Raw genomic sequence first — 18,491 nt, forward strand, 5'->3', positions numbered from 1 at the left:
AAACAACTTGGGGGTCACACAGCAAGCCAGGCCTCACCGCCAGGTCTGCTGGTTCCCAGGCCACTGGCCTCACACCCAACCATCTGCCCAGGCATAAGGGGAATGAATGCTTGCTGGGCTGGCGGCCTCGCGGATTCCTCACCTGTTCTACAAGCGAAGAACCACTAATTCCAGGTCTCCAGCGGCGAAGCACGACACCCGCACAGCACACGGGAGAACAGGGCCGAGCTCAGGACTTGAGGGGATTTAGGTCAGAGTCCAGGCTATTTTCCAAGTGCGGGTGATCACAGGCCAGACATTTAACTGCTCCAAGGCTCAGGTTTTTAAACTACCAAACGGGCACAATGAGACCGATTTCCAAAGGGTTACTTTGAGGATTAGCAGAGCTGAGCAATTCCCCAAAAGTTGGTTGCTTGTAAACTATGGAGTATATTCTGGGTCTATGCAGTTTCATCAGGACCCATGAAGACAGAAGAGGAACTTTGGGTGTGTAGGGCTGAGAACTTGCACCCAAGCTTCTCCACCCCAAGGGGCTTGGGACTGAAATCTGGCCCGGCCCCACGAAGCCCGACCGAGTGGTCCGTCCCATCCCCATTTACGGGAACTCACAGCGGCGATCAATCATCCTTAATTTGTAACTGGGCAGTGTCCTGAGCCAGCCAATAGCCAAGACCGACCCCACCACGCACCCCACCTCCCTGACCCTGCGGGACTATCCACTCAGTCGGCACTGAAGCTGCCCAGCGTCCAGGAGTTTGGAGCAGGTTTGGTGATGGGGGAGGGGGGGCGCAGGGGTGCGGGGGTGGGGGTGGGGAGTGGGGTGTCTTCGTCTCCTTTCCCTTCCCTGGTTTCTTGCCCCCCTTTTATCTCTGAAGTTTCTGTAGACTTGCTTCCACTGAAGACTTCTGTCCCCCTCCTCCCGTTACCCCCTCCCCTCAGTGCCCCTCTCTACCCCCCCCCCCCCCACCGTACCCCCCTCCCGCTCCCGCCTGAGCTGTGGTGCCCAGCCCCCTCTGGACCTCCCCTGCTTCCCCCTGCCTCTAGCGTCATTGTTAGGCTTTAAAGCCGGACTCTGGATGGAACAGATGGATGGAGACCCGGCCTTGGGAGGGGGAAGGAAGGGCCAGCCGGTGCCGGGAAAGGGAAGCGGTTTGGGGAAAACAAAACAGGGGGAGGAGCCTGGGAGAGGAGGAGTAGAAGGAGGAGGGGATTCGCGCTGAGGGGCTAAGGCCGGGAACCGAATGGGGGCGGGCCCAGGGTGGGTGGAAGGTGCTGTGGGGTGGAAGCCCCTAGGGCCCCAGGGCTGGGCGCTGACTGCAACGCCGGCTGTCTCCGCAGGTCCCGGCTGACGCCGCCGCCCAGATGGCCTCCAGGCTGACCTCGCTGACCCTCCTGCTGCTGCTGCTGGCTGAGGTGAGTGGTCCCTTCGAAGGGACGTGGGGGGGGGGGGGGAGGGGGAAGGGGGTTGAGGTTTAACCGTTCCAGGCCCGGAGAACGAAGAGAGCTCCTCTTGACATCAGCAAGTGTGGTCCTTGCCCCGGGGTTCGGAGAGAGCAAGGCAGGAGCCAGGTTCTAATCCCGGCCCGCTGCCCACCAGTTGGGGTGGCCTTGAGCAAGTCCCTTCCCCGAGCTTACCTGTGATGGTTTATAAAGTGGAGAATAGAGCGGGAGGGTCAGAGAGGGCCAGGAGATGGACAGCATTCTGTGATCTAGAAGCCGGGGGTTATGGTGGCAAACTGAGCTGCGGGGTGGGGTGGGGCCCCGGCTGCTGAGACCCTGGTTCTCTCGGGGCTGCGCCTGTGAAAACACTCCGGGGGTCTGGGTGGGGGCCGATCGCAGCGAGAGGTCCCAGTGGTGTGGGAGTCAGGAGGAAGGTGGGCGCTTGCTTTGCGCGTCTGTGCAGGGATGGTCGAGTGTGGAAGTTGGCCTGGGAAGTGCCATTAGAGAATCAGCAGGTGCTGCCCTTTGATGAGCGAGGGATCTGGAATCAGAGTCGAATCATCAGCTTCTGTGAGACCCTGGGTTAGTTACTGAATATCTCAGCATCAGTTTCTTTTATCAGTGAGATGGGATAATAGCCATGACATTTGGGGCTGGATAATTCAGTAGGAGGGGCTATCCTGTGCACTGGAGGACGCTTTGCAGTATCCCCGGTTTCTACCCACGAGATGGCCATTAGCAACTCCACCCTACCCCCCAATCCCCTTCCCTCCCGGAAGATAACCAAAACTGCCTCCAGACATTGCCAAAAGTTCCCAGGGATTAAAATGGTCTCGGACTGAGAGCCACTGGTCTATACTATTTCTTCCTCCTCCCTTCCTTTCTTTTGGAACGCTGGGGGTTTTCGGTAGGCACTACTGTAACGGCTTGCAACCCACAATTTGAAAAACCACAGTTCTCATGCAAAGATCACGAGCTCAAATATCTATATTGGCCTGGCAGGTGAGCCGAGACAGGCCGATACCTAAAAGAAATTGCAAGAGGGGCGCCTGGGTGGCTCAGTCGGTTAAGCATCGACTTTGGCTCAGGTCATGAGATCTCACGGTTCGCGGGTTCGAGCCCCACGTTGGGCTCCATGCTGACAGCTCAGAGCCTGGAGCTCCCTCTGCGTCTCCCTCTCTGCTCCTCCTCTGCTTCCGCTCTGTCTCTCTCTCAAAAATAAGTAAACATTAAAAAAAAGAAGAAGAAATTGCAAGAACATCGATAAATGGCCGTTGGCACTCAGCTCCAAAATTTGGGAAACAACTTCCCGTAAGGCAGTGATTGCCCAGAGTTAACAGAGTCCCCGTCTGCTCCTTACCTTTGCGGAGATTATCCCTGCCTCCACCCTTGCCCCCACCGGCTCCTGCATTGCCCCTTCTCTGGAAAAACTAGTGGTTGGCAGCTTCAGGCAGGCCCCTTACCCACCAGGTTTTTCCAGCAGTTATTCTCCAGTACAGGACGTTTTCCACAGCCCCCCCTTCCCTTCCCGCTTTGAGTGTTTAAGGGGGACTGTGCTTCGTGGCGGGAAAAATGAAACTCCGTTTCTTGAACCGCAGGTTAGAGCCTTCTCAGATCGGAGTGTTCCTAGCCAGAGCTCCACGGCAGAGAGCCAGCAAGGAGAAAGCGAAGAACACATCTTGGAGGGAGAGATCCCCAAGGATGTATCCATTCAGCACACCGAGGACTCTTCCACCTTGTTGAAAACCAGCTCAACCGTCGAAACAACTAATACTGCTTTTGAATCCACCCGTCAGCCCTTCATCCAGTCCACTACTCAACCCACGACCGAGCCTACGACTAAGCCCACGCCCGAGCCCACGACCGAGCCCACTACTGAGCCCACGACCGAGCCCACTACCGAGCCCACTACGGCACCCTTCTGTCCGGGGCCTGATACTTCCTGCTCTGACATGGAGAGTCAGTCGGCAGAGTCCAAGTTGGGAGAGGCTTTGATGGACTTCTCGGTGAAGCTCTACCATGCCTTCTCAGCAATTAAGAAGGTGGAGACCAACATGGCCTTTTCTCCATTCAGCATTGCCAGTCTCCTAACTCAGGTCCTGCTTGGTAAGTTCTGACAAACTCAGGTCCTGACAAAGTTCTCTCCAAGTCGTACGTTGGCCCCTCCCAGGAGGTTCCCCACCCAGATGCTTACAAACCCCAGATGCCTCAGGGAGGAAGCTATAAAAATGGGCTACGTTTGGGGGGAGGGTAACCTTTCATTCTTGAGCATTCACGTATGCCTTCAGCTAACAGTGATTTGATAGGCACCAAGGCCTATAAAACCCCACGGACGGTACAGGAACAAACATTTTTTATTTTATTTTTTTAAAATTGACATCCAAGTTAGTTAGCATATAGTGCAACAATGATTTCAGGAGTAGATTCCTTAATGCCCCTGACCCATTTAGCCCATCCCCCCTCCCACAACCCCTCCAGTAACCCTCAGCTTGTTCTCCATATTTATGAGTCTCTTCTGTTTTGTCCCCCTCCCTATTTTTATATTAGGTTTGTTTCCCTTCCCTTGTGTCCATCTGTTTTATCTCTTAAAGTCCTCATATGAGTGAAGTCATCCGATTTTCGATACAGGAACATATAAAGTAAAGTTCCAGTCACCAGCCTTGGTTCAGGGCGAGGCGGTAAGGAAGGTGAAGCCATGACTGATAGACGTAGAATAGAATCATGCTGATGGTGCTTTCTGGCTGTGTGACCTTGGCAGGCTCCTGAACTTCTCTGAGCCCGAGTCCTCAGGTGTGAAATGGAGGTGGTTGTACCTACTCCAAAAAAGAAAGCAGATAGCTTAGTGCCTGGCTCAGAGGGAGGTCAAAAAAATGTTGATCCTCTGCCTTCCTGAGAGATGCTATTAAGTCCCGTGGGATTAACCTCTATCTACACACCATTTATAGAGTGCTCCATAAATTTTTTCTGTTACTGCACGGAAGAGGGGCACAATAAACATCTAATAATGAATAACTAAAAGGGTATTGAACGTCTATGCTCTTTTTTTTTTTTTATTCTTAATTTTATTTGTTTATTTTGAGAGGGAGGGAGGGAGCAGGAGAGGGACAGAGAGAGAGAATCCCAGGCAGGCTCCACACTGTCAGCGCAGAACCTGACTTGGGGCTTGAAGTCACAGACCATGAGATCATGACCTGAGCTGAAATCAAGAGTCAGATGCTTAACCGAGTGAGCCACCCAGGTGCCCCCAAACATCAATGCTGTTTTGTGATTCTCTGGTGTCTCCTCTCATGTGTCCCTGCCTATAGGGTAAACCTTTGTAAACCCAAACCAACTAAGTAATAGTATACGTGTGAAACAGGCAGTGATTGGACTAGGCCTTCCGTGACATGTGGGATTAAAATTAGGTGGAAAAATGGAGACTATTCAAAGCCTTGGAAAAGCTTATCCGTGATTATTCCCAATTCCCCCACCCCTGTCTTTGACATAGGAATTGTCTTTTGAAACAGTCGCTCCCACTCAGATGATTTGCGATTCCCTTCAAAGCAAGAAACAACGTGCCCCCCCCCCCATAATTCCAGCCTGGTCTCTCAATCCTAGTCCTGAATGGTGGGTCCCCCGTTCCTGCAGTTCTCCCTCATTTCTGCCCTTGGTCCTAGGCGCTGGGGACAGCACCAAGAGAAACCTGGAGAACCTCCTTTCCTACCCCGAGGACTTTGCCTGTGTCCACCAGGCCATGAAGGCCTTCACATCCAAAGGCTTCACTTCATTTTCTCAGATCTTCCACAGCCCGGGTGAGTTTCCTGGGAGAAGACAACAGCTGCTAAGCAGGGATTGGAGAGGATTCTGAGGGGGACCTGGGGAAAGAGGCTGGAGGGAACGTTAGAGCTAGAACATCAGCGATGGACTGCAGAGCAGGTGAGGGCCTCAGCAGGAATGCCATTTGGCTCTAGGTGCTGGATGGTTCTCCTGGTAAGGCCTTGGGCAAGTCATTTCCATGCATCAACCCTGATTAGATTAAGAATGGCCTTCTGCATTTATTCATAGATAGGACCAGAGGGCTCAAGTTAAAAAAAATTCTTTTAAGTTTATTCATTTATTTTGAGAGAGAGAGAGAGAGAGAGAGAGAGAGAGAGAGAGAATATCAATCCTGAGTTGGGAGAGCCTGAGGTGGGGCTTGAACTCACGAACCCCGTGAGATCATGACCTGAGCCAAAACCATGAGTCAGACACTTAACCGACTGAGTCACCCAGGTGCCCCTCAAGTTGAAAATTTTTTATTAATCTGGGTCAGGGGAGCCTTGAGACTTGTAGTTGTTTGCACTTTTGTGTTCTGTGAATTTGTGGTCATTTACGTATATTGCATTATTGAGTATGTAATAAGGTTAATAAGCTTCCAAAATGATGTAATACAGTTATTTTCAAATTTTCTTCCCCAGAGCCCTGGGGTTCTGCTGAGCTGCTTCAGGGGTCGTGGTGGAAGTTAGGGGGGTGATCAGGGAGGCTGAGTGGTGGGTGGGGTACCAGCTGTGGGGGCGGGGGCAGATGGGGCCAGCCAGGCTCCGAGCCCTCCCCCAGCTTCCACCAGAACCCTTTTAACTGTGGGCTTCAGACATGACTATTTGAAACCACAGTTCTTCTCCTTAAAGAGGTTCGAAAACTACAGATCTAGTCTGACCCCCTTCTTTAAAGGGAAAACTTTTTCCTGTTTTTCTTAAACTTGTTTTAAAAATGTTTAATGTTCATTTGTTTCAGAGAGAGACAGAGACAGAGAGACAGAGAGAGACAGAGCACAAGTGGGGGTGGGGCAGAGAGAAAGGGAGACACAGAATCCAGGCTCCAAACTGTCAGCACAGAGCCTGACTTGGGGCTCGAACCTGCGAACTGTGAGATCATGACCTGAGCTGAAGTCGAACACTCAACCGACTGAGCCACCCAGGCGCCACTTTTTTAAACTTAAAAAGCAATACTTACTCATTGTAAAAAACAGAAAACACAGGGAAGCAAAACAAAAGAAGAAGAAGAAACAAAGGAAACTCAGCCATCAGCCCATTATCTTAAAAAAAAAAAATACCCTGCTTTTAGAGATGGGCAAAATTGTCTCAGAGGTGTTCAAGAAACACTGCATTTACTTATTTGCTACAAATCCGCTCAATCCTCTGTCTTGCTAGATTGGTAGAAAACACAACTGCATTTGATGTTATCTATTTAGTCCAAGAAAAATTACTCTTCAAACACTATTCCCCCCCCCATTTTTTTAAGTATTTATTTATTTATTTATTTATTTATTTATTTATTTATTTATTTTGAGAGAGAAAGAGAGAGCACAAGCAGGGGAGGAACAGAGAGAGAGGTTCCCAAGCAGACTCCGCAGTGTCAGCGCAGAGCCCGAGGCAGGGCTCAAACTCACGAATCGTGAGATCATGACCTGAGCCGAAATCGAGAGTCGGACATTCAACCGCCTGAGCCACCCAGGCTCCCCCAAACACTATTTTCTTTAGTGGACTTGAACTTTAGAGAAGAAAAGCCGGGAAATCTCACCGGATTTCCGCTGACACCGAGAAGCAGAGTCCATTCTCTGCTGAATTCAGGGGAGAGAGTAGGGAAAACACTGGCAAATGGAAGTTAGTATCTCAGAAGAGTTATTTTGCCGAGCTACAACCACCCGGCAAGGGGAGACAGCAAGGGCCTCGGATGGGTCCTGCCTTCAGTTCAGAGCTGGCTTTCTCGGGGCCTCCACTGTCGTGTCTGTAAGAGGAGCGGGCTGGCCCCCTGCTCCAGCCTGCCGCGTTCGCTGCGGCGAGCTGAGAGCGATAGGAAACGTGTTCCCTCTCACAGCCTGCTCCTAGAAGGGAGAGGATGTTCAGGGGACTCATGCCTCCCTCTCTCCACCTGCCTCCCGCCCCCCAGACCTGGCCGTAAGAGACACCTTTGTGAATGCCTCTCAGAACCTCTATGGCAGCAGACCCACAGTCCTGGGAAACGACAGTGATGTCAATACGGAGCTCATTAACACCTGGGTGGCAGAGAAGACCAACCACAAGATCACGCAGCTGCTGGACAGCCTGCCCTCTGACACCTGCCTGGTCTTCCTCAACGCCATCTACCTGAGTGGTAAGGGAGCCTTGAGCCACGCGGTCTTTCTGCCCTGAGTCCTTTCCCTCTTCCTGGCTTGAAAGCCCACGCAACCCCAAGTTCCACAGCTGGACCCCCTTGTGCCCGGCCCACCCCTTGCCAACAGGGCTTTGAGCTCCTCGTCATCCCTTGCCCGCCTGCTTAGAGTAATTCTCCTTCCCCTTCCCTCTAGCCAAGTGGAAGACAACCTTTGATCCAAAAAGAACCAGGATGGAGCCCTTTTACCTCAAATCCTCTGTGATAAAAGCATCCATGATGAACAGCAAGAAATACCCGGTGGCCCATTTCACTGACCCAACTTTGAAAGCCAAGGTATGTTCTGGGCCCTTCCCACTCTCGTTTCAGAGCCTCTGGCAGGTCCTGGTGTCTTTTATGCCACGGCCCCCATCAGTTTGGGGCATACCCTTATGAACTTCTCATTTCTACTCCTTCCATCTGTATTTCCACCCTATCTTTTCTGCTTTTCCCCTCTCTAGCTTGGCCGAGGCAGGCATGGTTTATTTTAGGCTGGAAAGCAGGATTCTAAAAGTTTCTTCATCTCCACTGCATCGAATGTCAAAAAGTGAGTCTGTTCATCTGTTTCTTTTTCTCATCAACCCACCAGGAGACCCTGGTGGCTTAGTTAAGTCGTGTGCATAGCATGTGTATGTAGATGTACATGGGTATGGGTAGGTATAGCTGTGTGTGCATGTGCGTGGTAAGTGCACGTGTGTGCATGTGTTAAATGGCATATGTTCCTTAGCAGAAATTGAATGGTAAAATGTCAACGGATGGGAAGGGTGGGAAGATTGAATACGGATCCCAGAAGTTTCTGGTTTTGTGTTTTTGTTTTTGTTTTTTTTTTTTTGAGAGAGAGAGAGCAAGCATGAGCAGGGGAGGCACAGAGAGATAGAGAGAATCCCAAGCAGGTTCTGCACTATCAGTGTGGAGCCCAACGCGGGGCTCGAACTCATGAACCATAAGACCATGACCTGAGCCGAAACCAAGTCAGACACTTGACTGACTGAGTCACCCAGGCGCCGCCAGATTAAACTCCTTTAAACCATTTATTCCATTTACAAATATGGTTCATATTTCCACAAGCAATTTGAGCTTGTCCATATATTTTGCTTTATAAAAATACTTTATAAGTTTCATATACTTGATTTTCTTTTTAAGCCTGCCAGATACCCATCAGGGCTGAATTACAACCCCCCTGTTGGCTAGATCTTTCCAAGCACCTAAATCTTACTGTAAAGTAAAAATTGAATTTGAAGAGTAAATCAGCTTTCCACCAACATCTCAATATCATTCTCAAATTTAATTATCCTACACCTTTTTTTTTTTTTGCTTAAAAGCATAAAACTAAGATGTCTGATTCTCTTATGAGTTTATTTATTTATTATATTTTTAATGTTTATTTATTTTTGAGAGAGAGAATGGGGAAGAGCATGAGCAGGGGAGGGGCAGAGAGAGGGTGGGAGAGAGAAAGAATCTGAAGCAGGCTTCACACTGTTGGCATAGAGCCCAGTGTGGGGCTCAAACCCACAAACCGTGAGATCTTGACCTGAGTTGAAGTTGGATGCTCAACCGACTGAGCCATCCAGGCGCCCCGATGTCTGTTCTCTTAAAAATTATACACACCATTTTGAATAATGAACACACCAACCACCCTAAATATACTCTGATGTGAATACTATGGAGTTGGTTTACTTTGTTAAACTCATACTTAATTCTAAGGCTTACTAGGACTCAAGAACATTTACCCAACTAGGGAGATTAGATTTACGGATTCAGGAATACAAGGGTTACTGGCTGGAAAATTTAAGACCACAACATGGTAATCTTATGATAAGAGATTCAAGGTCTGTACCCAGGACCTGAAGGGTATACATTTCCAGATGAGTCTGCCCTATCCAGTGCCTATGCCAACAGGGACCCTTTGTCCATGTTCTTCAGTTGATATCAGTTTACGCCAGTTTCTTCCGAGCCATTATTTTGCATTCCAACAATCGATGGGTTTCCCATTAATTTCTTTATTGCCCAGTTGAATTCTGCATTCTAGATTCTTCTCATTCCTATCCCAACCTCAACCATGGTGCCCTTGTAATTATAGTCTCTTACATCCTATTAGACTATGGTTTCTCAGCCTTGGCACTATTGACATTTCGGGTTAGGTAATTCTTTGTTATGAGGGGCTATCCTGGGCACTGTGTAGATTTTAGCATCATCCCTGTCTTCTACCACTAGATGCCAGCAGCACTGTGGGTCCCCTCCCTTCCAATTGTCACAACCAAAATGTGTCTAGACATTGTCAAGTGTCCACTGGGAGCAAATTCACCCTGGGTTGAGAGCCCCTCTATATTAGACCTATGGGTCCTGTACTTGAGTCACACTTCTGTCTGACCACCAGTTGGAAGTCCTTTTAATGGCAAGCTTGACCGGTAAGCTAGGATCGACTTGTACACAATCTCAAATGCCACACGAAGAGATTTATACTTAATCTCATAGACAATAAAGAGCCACCAAAAGTCTTTAAAAGGACTGGGGCACCTGACTGGCTCAGTCTTTGGAGCATGTGACTCTTGATCTTACAGTTGTGGGTTCAAGCCCCATGATGGGTGTAAAGATACCTTAAAAATTTTGGGGCGCCTGGATGGCTCAGTCGGTTGAGCGGCCGACTTCGGCTCAGGTCATGATCTCGCGGTCCGTGGGTTCGAGCCCCGCCTCGGGCTCTGTGCTGACAGCTCGGAGCCTGGAGCCTGTTTCAGATTCTGTGTCTCCCTCTCTCTGACCCTCCCCCGTTCATGCTCTGTCTCTCTCTGTCTCAAAAATAAATAAACATTTTAAAAAAATTTTTAAAAAAAGATACCTTAAAAATTTTAAAAACGTCCTTCAAAGGACTGATCTGGAGCACTTGGGTGGCACAGTTGGTTAAGCCTCTGACTTTGCCTCAGGTCATGATCTCACAGATCGTGAGTTCGAGCCCCACGTCGGACTCTCTGCTGTCAGCACGGAGCCTGCTTCGGATCCTCTGTTCCCCTCTCTCTCTGCCCCTCCCCCACTTTCTCTCTCACTCTTTCTCTCTCTCTCTCAAAAATAAATAAGCATTTGGGGCACCTGGGTGGCTCAGTTGGTTAAGCATCTGACTTCGGCTCAGGTCATGATCTCATGGTTTGTGCGTTTGAGCCCCATCTCAGGCTCCTTGCTGATCGTTCAGAAGTAGCTGACAGCTACTTTGGATTCCTCGCTCACTCTGCCCCTCCCCAGCTCATGCACTCGCTCTCTCTCTCTCTCTCTCTCTCAAAAAAAAAAATTAAAAAAAAATTAAACACATAAATAAAAGAACTGATGTGATGACTCTGTTATATACTTTATGCACAGCACAGTGGAGGGGAAGGGAACAGGGCTCAGATCAACTTGCTTGCCTATATTGTGTGGCTAGTCAGCAGCGGAGTCGGGGTATAGTCCTCCGCCTGTGTGATCAGAAAGCCATACTCATTCTCTCTGCATCTCGCCAGAGATGCAACTCACAGAGCTAGACTGGCACCGTTCACCCAGCCAGCCTCCCGTTTTGTCGCCAAGCTTGGGAGCCTCGGTCCGGCTGCGGCTTGCTGCGGTAGCACAGACTATGGCGGCAGACCAACGATAAGCCTTGGGACGCAGTGGGTGGGAGCCAGGAGAGCCGGGGTCGGAAGGCTGAGAAGGCGCATCTCTTACCCTCCAGGTGGGGCAGCTGCAGCTCTCCCACAACCTCAGCTTGGTGATCCTGGTGCCCCAGAACACGAAACACCATCTTGAAGACCTGGAACGGGCTCTCAGCCCCACTGTCTTCAAGGCTGTCATGAAGAAGCTGGAGATGACCAAATTCCAGCCCACTCTCCTGACGCTACCCCGCATCAAAGTGACGAGCAAGCAAGACATGCTGACGGTCGTGGAGAACCTAAGTAAGCTCTGGCAGCTCAGGATTACTCCGAGGCCATTGGGGTGGAGAGGAGGGTATCCTTAGGATGTGGTTTAGCACTCTCTAGGATATTTTATACCTCCGTCATCTCAGGTTATTCCTCAGTCCTGTGAGTTAGAGGGGAAGATGCTATCATCCCATTGGATCATTGAGGAAATTGAGACTCGGTGTTTACATGACTCACCCAAGGTCCCTTGAGCTCATTAGAAATGAACAAGAACATCAACCCAGGTCTCCATCTCGACTATTCCTACTCTGGTTCATCGTGTCATAGACACTGGGACAGGTGGCCAGGATGGGTTATGGATGCTCCTTCCCCAGGCACCTTTCATAACACGCAGCCACCCCATGGACTATGCAAGAAGCTATCTGCATAATAGAGTCTGGAGGCTTCTGAGTTTAGGGGAGGCAACAGAGATCTCTTACCTGACTTTTGGCCTCACTTCCGGATCTTTGACCTCATGTCCAGATATATCATTTCATTTTCTGTTATAGAACCCTCTAATAGGTGAACTTGTTTCCTAGTATATGACCTCATTTGGTAACATATGACCTCTTTCTGGTGTATGACCTCACTTCTAAGGTCCAAGGAAGCAAGAATATCATTTCTCAATGTTCTTTGGTGGGGGGGGGGGGGTGTGTGGCAAGGCCTCTCACCTCTTCGGAGAGGGTGGTAGTTGGAGTGAAGATCAGCCCACTGATACAAGATCTAAGAAAGTGGACCAGAAGGCACAATATATAATTTGACAAGCAAGGGAAGTGGACAAAGAGAGTATTGGGGCTTGGTTCTAACCCAGACAATATAGGACAAATGTCTTCAGCAGCTGAGGCTTTCATTCTGGTCTTCCTTCCTTCCTTCCTTCCTTCCTTCCTTCCTTCCTCCCTCTCTTTCTCTTGCTTGTTCCCTTTCTTTCCTTCTTTCCTTATTCTTTCCTCTTTCCTTCCTTTTTTCTTTCTTTTCCTTCCTTCCTTCCTCTTTCTTTCTTTTCTTTCTTTTTTTCTTTCTTTCTTTCTTTCTTTCTTTCTTTCTTTCTTTCTTTCTTTCTTTCTTTCTTTTCTTTTCTTTCTTTTCTTTCTTTTCTTTCTTTTCTTTCTTTTCTTTCTTTCTTTCTATAATCTCTACACTCAATGTGAGGCTCGAACTCACAAGCCCAAGATCCAGAATCGCACGCTCTACCAACTGAGACAGCCAGGCGTCCCTCCTGCTGGTCTTTGACTCCTTGTTTTTCTCTGGTCTGCTCTAGAATTCTTTGACTTTATTTACGACCTCAACCTGTGCGGGCTGACAGATGACACGGATCTTCAGGTTTCTGCGATGCAGCACCAGGCCGTGCTGGAGCTGACGGAGTCCGGGGTGGAGGCGGCTGCGGCCTCGGCTGTTTCCGTGGCCCGCAATTTGCTAGTCTTTGAAGTGCAGCAGCCCTTCCTCTTCCTGATCTGGGACCAGCAACACAAATTCCCTGTCTTCATGGGGCGGGTGTATGACCCCAGGATCTGAGACCCGCAGGCCACCAAGCTAAGGCAAGCCCTCCCCCTCAAGCCTCGCCCTTCCGGTGGCAGCCTTGCTGTTGCCTGCCTGGACTCACCTCCAGCCACCTCCCGCCTCGTGTGTTCCCTGCCTCCATGTGAAGGGTGCCCTCGGGGTCTGCTGAAGGACCTACATCTAATGTCCCTTCCCTAGGGCTCCCCAAAACACTTGTTTGCAGCTTTCTCTGGCTCAAGTTTACCAGACTCTACAAATAAAACCTGGCAGACCATGACTTCCTTTCTTATTTGCCTTTCAATTTTTGAGGACAAGGGCTCCCATGGCCCCTGTATCAGCTAGTATTGCTGGGTAACAAATCATCCCAAACTTAGTGGCTTAACATAGCAACCACTTATTATTTCACATAAGTCTTGGGAGTGGAGGAGTGGTCTTACCGACCTGCCTGATCTTCCCAGGACTTGTTCATGGATCTCTAATAGTTGGGGGATGACCGATCTATAATGGATTCCACTGGGATACCTTGGCTCTCCTCTGCAGGTCTCCCACATCCTTCCTGCAGGCAGGGATTCCAAGAAAGAGTCAGAAATGAGCGGTCTTTTCCACACCTCTGCATCAAGTTTACCATCAGCCAGAGCAAGTCACTTGCCCGCATCTAGCATGAGAATGGAAAGGCACTACAAAGTTCCAGACGAGGCCATGAGTCAGGGGCTCTTGGTGACCTGCATTTACCACAGTCCCCGTGTCCCTTGTCTGCAAACAACCGCGACACTAACAGTCACTGATGTTGGGAGCTTACACGGGCAATCTGCTCTGAGCTTTGCAGACCTTTAATGCTTGCCACAACTTCATACGGAAAACTTCAGAAAGATGAAGTCTTGCTCGAAGTCACACAGTTAGGAAATGGATTTGAAAGCACGTTTCTGACTCTGAAAATTCAGAGCCACTCTCTTATATCTCTGTGCCCTTCTGTCTTAAAATCCTGACTTTTCTTAAATATCTAATTATCTGTTCATTGAATACCTAGGACGTGTCGGGCACTATGCTAAGCACCGAAAGTGTAAAGATAACTTAAATTTAGTGCCTGCCTTCAAAACCTATAGCTTGACAAGACAGACAAATAGGAAGATACAATTTCGTATGTAGTAGTTTTTTAAAGTTTTGTTTATTTCTTTGTTTTAGTAATCTCTACACCCAGCAAGGGACTCAAACTCACAACCCCCAAATCAAGAATTTCATGCTCTCCCAACAGAGCCAGCCAGATGCCCATAAGAAGATAGATTTTAGGGGCAACTGGGTGGCTCAGTGGGTTAAGCCTCCAACTTTGGCACAGATCCTGATCTCGCTGTCCATGAGTTCAAGCCCCACGTCAGACTCTGTGCTGACAGCTCAGAGCCTGGAGCCTGCTTCAGATTCTGTGTCTCTCTCTCTGCCCCTCCCCTGCTCATGCGTGCACTCTCTCTCTCCCTCTCAAAAATAAACATTTTTTTAAAAAGATAGACTTTAATACTGAATGTTCTTTGCATCCCTGAAGATGTCTCAATGTGTTTTTCTCATGTCTGCCTTCTGCTCTTCGACTCGCTAACGTTCCTCCAACTTTTATTTATTTTCTTAAAATTTTTTTCCTTTTTTTTTTTTAATGTTTATTTGTTTTTGAGAGACAAAATGTGGGCGGGGGAGGGGCAGAGAGAGAGGGAGACACAGAATCCGAAGCAGGCTCCAGGCTCTGAGCTGTCAGCACGGAGCCCGATGTGGAGCTCGAACTCACGGACTACGAGATCATGATCTGAGCCGAAGTTGGACGCTTAACCAACTGAGCCAGCCAGGCGCCCCTTCCCTCCAACTTTTAGCCCTTCTAGCTCCCTTTTTCCCTCTCTCCCCTTCTCATCCCATTTTTATTTCAGTCCCCTGTCCCTATTTCTCCGCCAAATGTGTCTGTACCCCTTTCTTCCCCCCTCCTAGTTACAGTGTTGTCAACCCAAACAGGAGGACTGGTTTCTGGATGTATCCCTGTTCCACAAGGGCTTCATCAGGCATGTGCCCTACAGGAAGATTTGATTTTCTGATAGGGTCTTTTTTTTTTTTTTTAATTTTCTTAATGTTTATTTTTGAGAGAGAGAGAGAGTGAGAGATCATGAGTTGGGGAGGGGTAGTGAGAGAGGGAAACACAGAATCCCAAGCAGGCTCCAAGCTCTGAGCTGTCAGCACAGAGACCGACGCAGGGCTGGAACCGCGAACGGTGAGATCATGACCTGGGCTGAAATCGGACGCTTAACCGACTGAGCCACCCAGGCGCCCCAACGGTCTTTTTTGTTTTTCCTTAGAGCACGAGCAGGGAAGAGGGGTAGAGAGGGAGAGAGAGGGAATGTTAAGCGGGCTCTACACTCAGTGCGGAGCCCGACGCTGGGCTCAATCCCACGACACTGGATCATAACCTGAGCTGAAATCAAGAGTCAGACGCTCAACAGACTGAGCCACCCAGGTACCCTGCTTTTCTGACAGGGTCTTAACCTCAGTCAAGCTAGTCCTGCCTGAGCTGCTTCTGTAGAGTGAGTGATTTCCTAAGGCCATCAAAGCCACCACATCACCGCTGCCTCCTGCTCCAGGGACTTCTGCTGCCTGTAGCATCTGGCTTCCCCATCCCCCTTCTCAGTGAACACCCTGGTCATGAGGAGAAACTGAGGCGTGGGGAGGGGGGCCGTGCAATCACTGGCCAAGCTGGGTACTGCAGCCAGGCTCCCCGCCCTCAGCCTTCAGTCTGGCTCCTCTCTCTCCGGCGTGCGGTGATGCAGCTTCGGTAAACATTGGCCGGACTGGCACAGGATGGATTCTGATCACCAAGCACGTCGGCTCCCTAGTGCCTCAACTGGTCAGCGTACTCTCGTCCACGCACGTTCTGGCAGACGTCGAATTCTCAGAGGCGGGAAGAAGACATGAGAGGTACTCCTGGCTTGTCCCCTCCCCTGTATTCACCTATCAGCTTGTTTTCTGCTCTCACACTTGCTCCCCTGTGTCCCGTGGACTGTTCCTAGGGCGAAGCCTCAGGAGGGCAGGTCCCAGGTCAAAGGCCTTCCTTGCGGCTCAGTCTCCCAGCCGAGGCTGAGAACCAGACAAGGGCCACCCAGATGACCTGTAGCTCTGTGGACACGGAGAGCTCATCACTTCCCAACAGGCCTGATTTGCAGGGTGATCTTTGCACATCGTTCCCTTTCACAGGGGGCAAAAGTCAATTGCAGGCCGCTGGGAAGATGCCACGTTTCCTGTCTGGGCTGATTCCTATGGGAGCGGTTGTTGAAAGCAAAGGCCCCTACCTGCTCAATACAGTAGGTTCGTTGCTCCTTGGGGAGACCCTGACCTGAAGGTGGTGCTCACTACCCACCTGAGATACGGACAAGCAAAGTCAGGAGGTGGAAAATGATTCTGACCCATGGGCACAGCACTTTGTAAATTTTTTGGACCCTGTCCACCGTGCTGAAAGCCAGGTTTTACTCCTGTTTGTGAGATAAGGAAGCTGAAACTCAGAAAGGTTAAGTAACTATCCAAAGGTCACACAGCTGTAAATTGATCCCACTGGTGTCGGAATTCAAATTTAGTAGGTAGTTTATCAGGCCAGGCTTCCTTTCCTTCCAAACTAAACTGTAAATCAGACCTTTTTCTTTTTCTTTTCTTTTCTTTTTGTACTTCTTTTATTTAATTTTTTTAATGTTTATTTTTGAGAGAGAGAAGAGAGACAGAGCACGAGCAGGGGAGTGGTAGAAAGAGAGGGAAACACAGAATCCCAAGCAGGCTCCAGGCTCTGAGCTGTCAGCACAGAGCCCGATGCGGGGCTCGGACTCACAAACCGTGAGCTCATGACCTGAGCCGAAGTCGGACGTTTAACCGACTGAGACACCCAGGCACCCCTCTTTTCCTTTTTTTAAAGATTTTTTTTAGACTCAGCTGGGTGGCTGAGTCGGTTGAGCATCTGACTCCTGATTTTGGCTCAGGTCATAATCCCAGGGTTGTGGGATCAAGCCCCACGTTGGGCTCAGTGCTGAGCATGGAGCCTGCTTAGGATTGTCTCTCTCTTTCTCTTCTCTCTCTCTCTCTCTCTCTCTCCCTCTGCTCCTCCCCTGCTCATGTGCATGTGCATGCTCTCTCTCTCTAAAATAAATAAAAATTTAAAGTTTTTTTTTCTTTTTACTTAATCTCTGTACCCAATGTGGGGCTTGAACCCACAGCCCTGAGATCAAGAGTCACAAGTCCCACCAGCAGAGCCCAGCCAGGTGACCTTATATCTGTGTTTTCTTATGGTCCGCAGCCATATACCCCCACCAAACCTATTAAAGTGCCTTACACTAAAACACACACACACACACACACACACACACACACACACACACACTATAAACTATTGAATGAATGATTGAATGAATCACCACACCCTGGTAGCAGGAAAGAATAGAAAATCTGGAATTGGAGAGAACTGAAATATTTTCTGATCTGGGGATTTTCTTCTAAGAGAACATGTGTCACTTTTTTAGGTTTGTTTGTTTAAAACAATAAACATTTATGCGTCGTTGAGTCAATCTGGGCCTGACAGTTTCTGGGTGGCCCTGGTTGTATGTTGACTGCAGTCAGCTGAGGGGTTCGCTCGAAGGTGCGATGAAGCTTGGCTTTGCTGAGCTCATAGGGTCTGTTTTGCACATCTTGGATCTTGGCTGAGATGGGTCAGCTGACCTGCTCTGCACCACATTGTCTCTCATCTGCTAGGAGGCTAGTCCGGGCTCCCTCGTGGAGGTCGAAGGAGCCTAAGAGTGGAAGCAGAGGCATGCAAGGTCTCTTAGTCTGAAACCGGGAAGTAATACAACAGGCACTGAATGCTCGTTCTAGACCACATCAGAATGAAAGTGTAGGGAACAAGTCTCCACTTCTTTTTTTTTTTCCAAATTTATTTATTTAGGGGCGCCTGGGTGGCTCAGTCAGTTAAACGTCTGACTTTGGCTTTGGTCATGATCTCGCTGTCTGTGAGTTCAAGCCCCGCGTCGGGCTCTGTGCTGACAGCTCAGAGCCTGGAGCCTGCTTCGGATTCTGTGTCTCCCTCTCTCTCTGCCCCTTGCCCACTCACACTCTGCCTCTCTCAAAAATAAACATTAAAAAAATTAGTTTATTTGTTTATTTTGAGAGGGACAAAGACAGAGCAAGTGGGGGAGGGGCAGAGAGAGAGGGAGAGAGAATCCCAAGCAGGCTCCGCACGGTCAGCACAGAGCCCGATGCGAGGCTTGAACCCACAAACCGTGAGAGTATGACCCAAGCCAAAACCAAGAGTCAGAGGCTTAACCGACACGGAACCACCCAGGCGCCCCAGGTCTCCACAGTCTTTTTTTTTTTTTTTTTTTTTTTTTTTTTTAACATTTTTTATTTATTTTTGGGACAGAGAGAGACAGAGCATGAACGGGGGAGGGGCAGAGAGAGAGGGAGACACAGAATCGGAAACAGGCTCCAGGCTCCGAG

General features: G+C 49.4%; 1 protein-coding gene across 1 annotated transcript; it reads left to right on the plus strand.

Annotated features, from left to right (window-relative positions):
- The first annotated feature begins 571 nt into the window (after positions 1–571).
- On the plus strand, positions 572–13,275 carry SERPING1 (serpin family G member 1). The gene is made up of 8 exons (XM_058689043.1): positions 572–764; positions 1,339–1,413; positions 3,039–3,546; positions 5,097–5,231; positions 7,348–7,551; positions 7,745–7,884; positions 11,279–11,498; positions 12,760–13,275. The coding sequence occupies exons 2-8, from the start codon at positions 1,363–1,365 to the stop codon at positions 13,011–13,013; spliced, it is 1,512 nt and encodes a 503-aa protein (XP_058545026.1). The 5' UTR covers positions 572–764; positions 1,339–1,362; the 3' UTR covers positions 13,014–13,275.
- The last annotated feature ends 5,216 nt before the right edge of the window (positions 13,276–18,491 follow it).

This window comes from Neofelis nebulosa, chromosome 10 (genome assembly GCF_028018385.1).
Source record: "Neofelis nebulosa isolate mNeoNeb1 chromosome 10, mNeoNeb1.pri, whole genome shotgun sequence".
Classification (NCBI taxonomy): Eukaryota; Metazoa; Chordata; class Mammalia; order Carnivora; family Felidae; genus Neofelis; species Neofelis nebulosa.

Coding starts and splice junctions, on each gene's coding strand:
- SERPING1 (XM_058689043.1), top strand. CDS start 1,363: ATGGCCTCCAGGCTGACCTCGCTGACCCTCCTGCTGCTGCTGCTGGCT. Junction 1,414..3,038: donor TGCTGCTGCTGCTGGCTGAG/GTGAGTGGTCCC, acceptor CTTGAACCGCAG/GTTAGAGCCTTCTCAGATCG. Junction 5,232..7,347: donor TCAGATCTTCCACAGCCCGG/GTGAGTTTCCTG, acceptor CCCGCCCCCCAG/ACCTGGCCGTAAGAGACACC.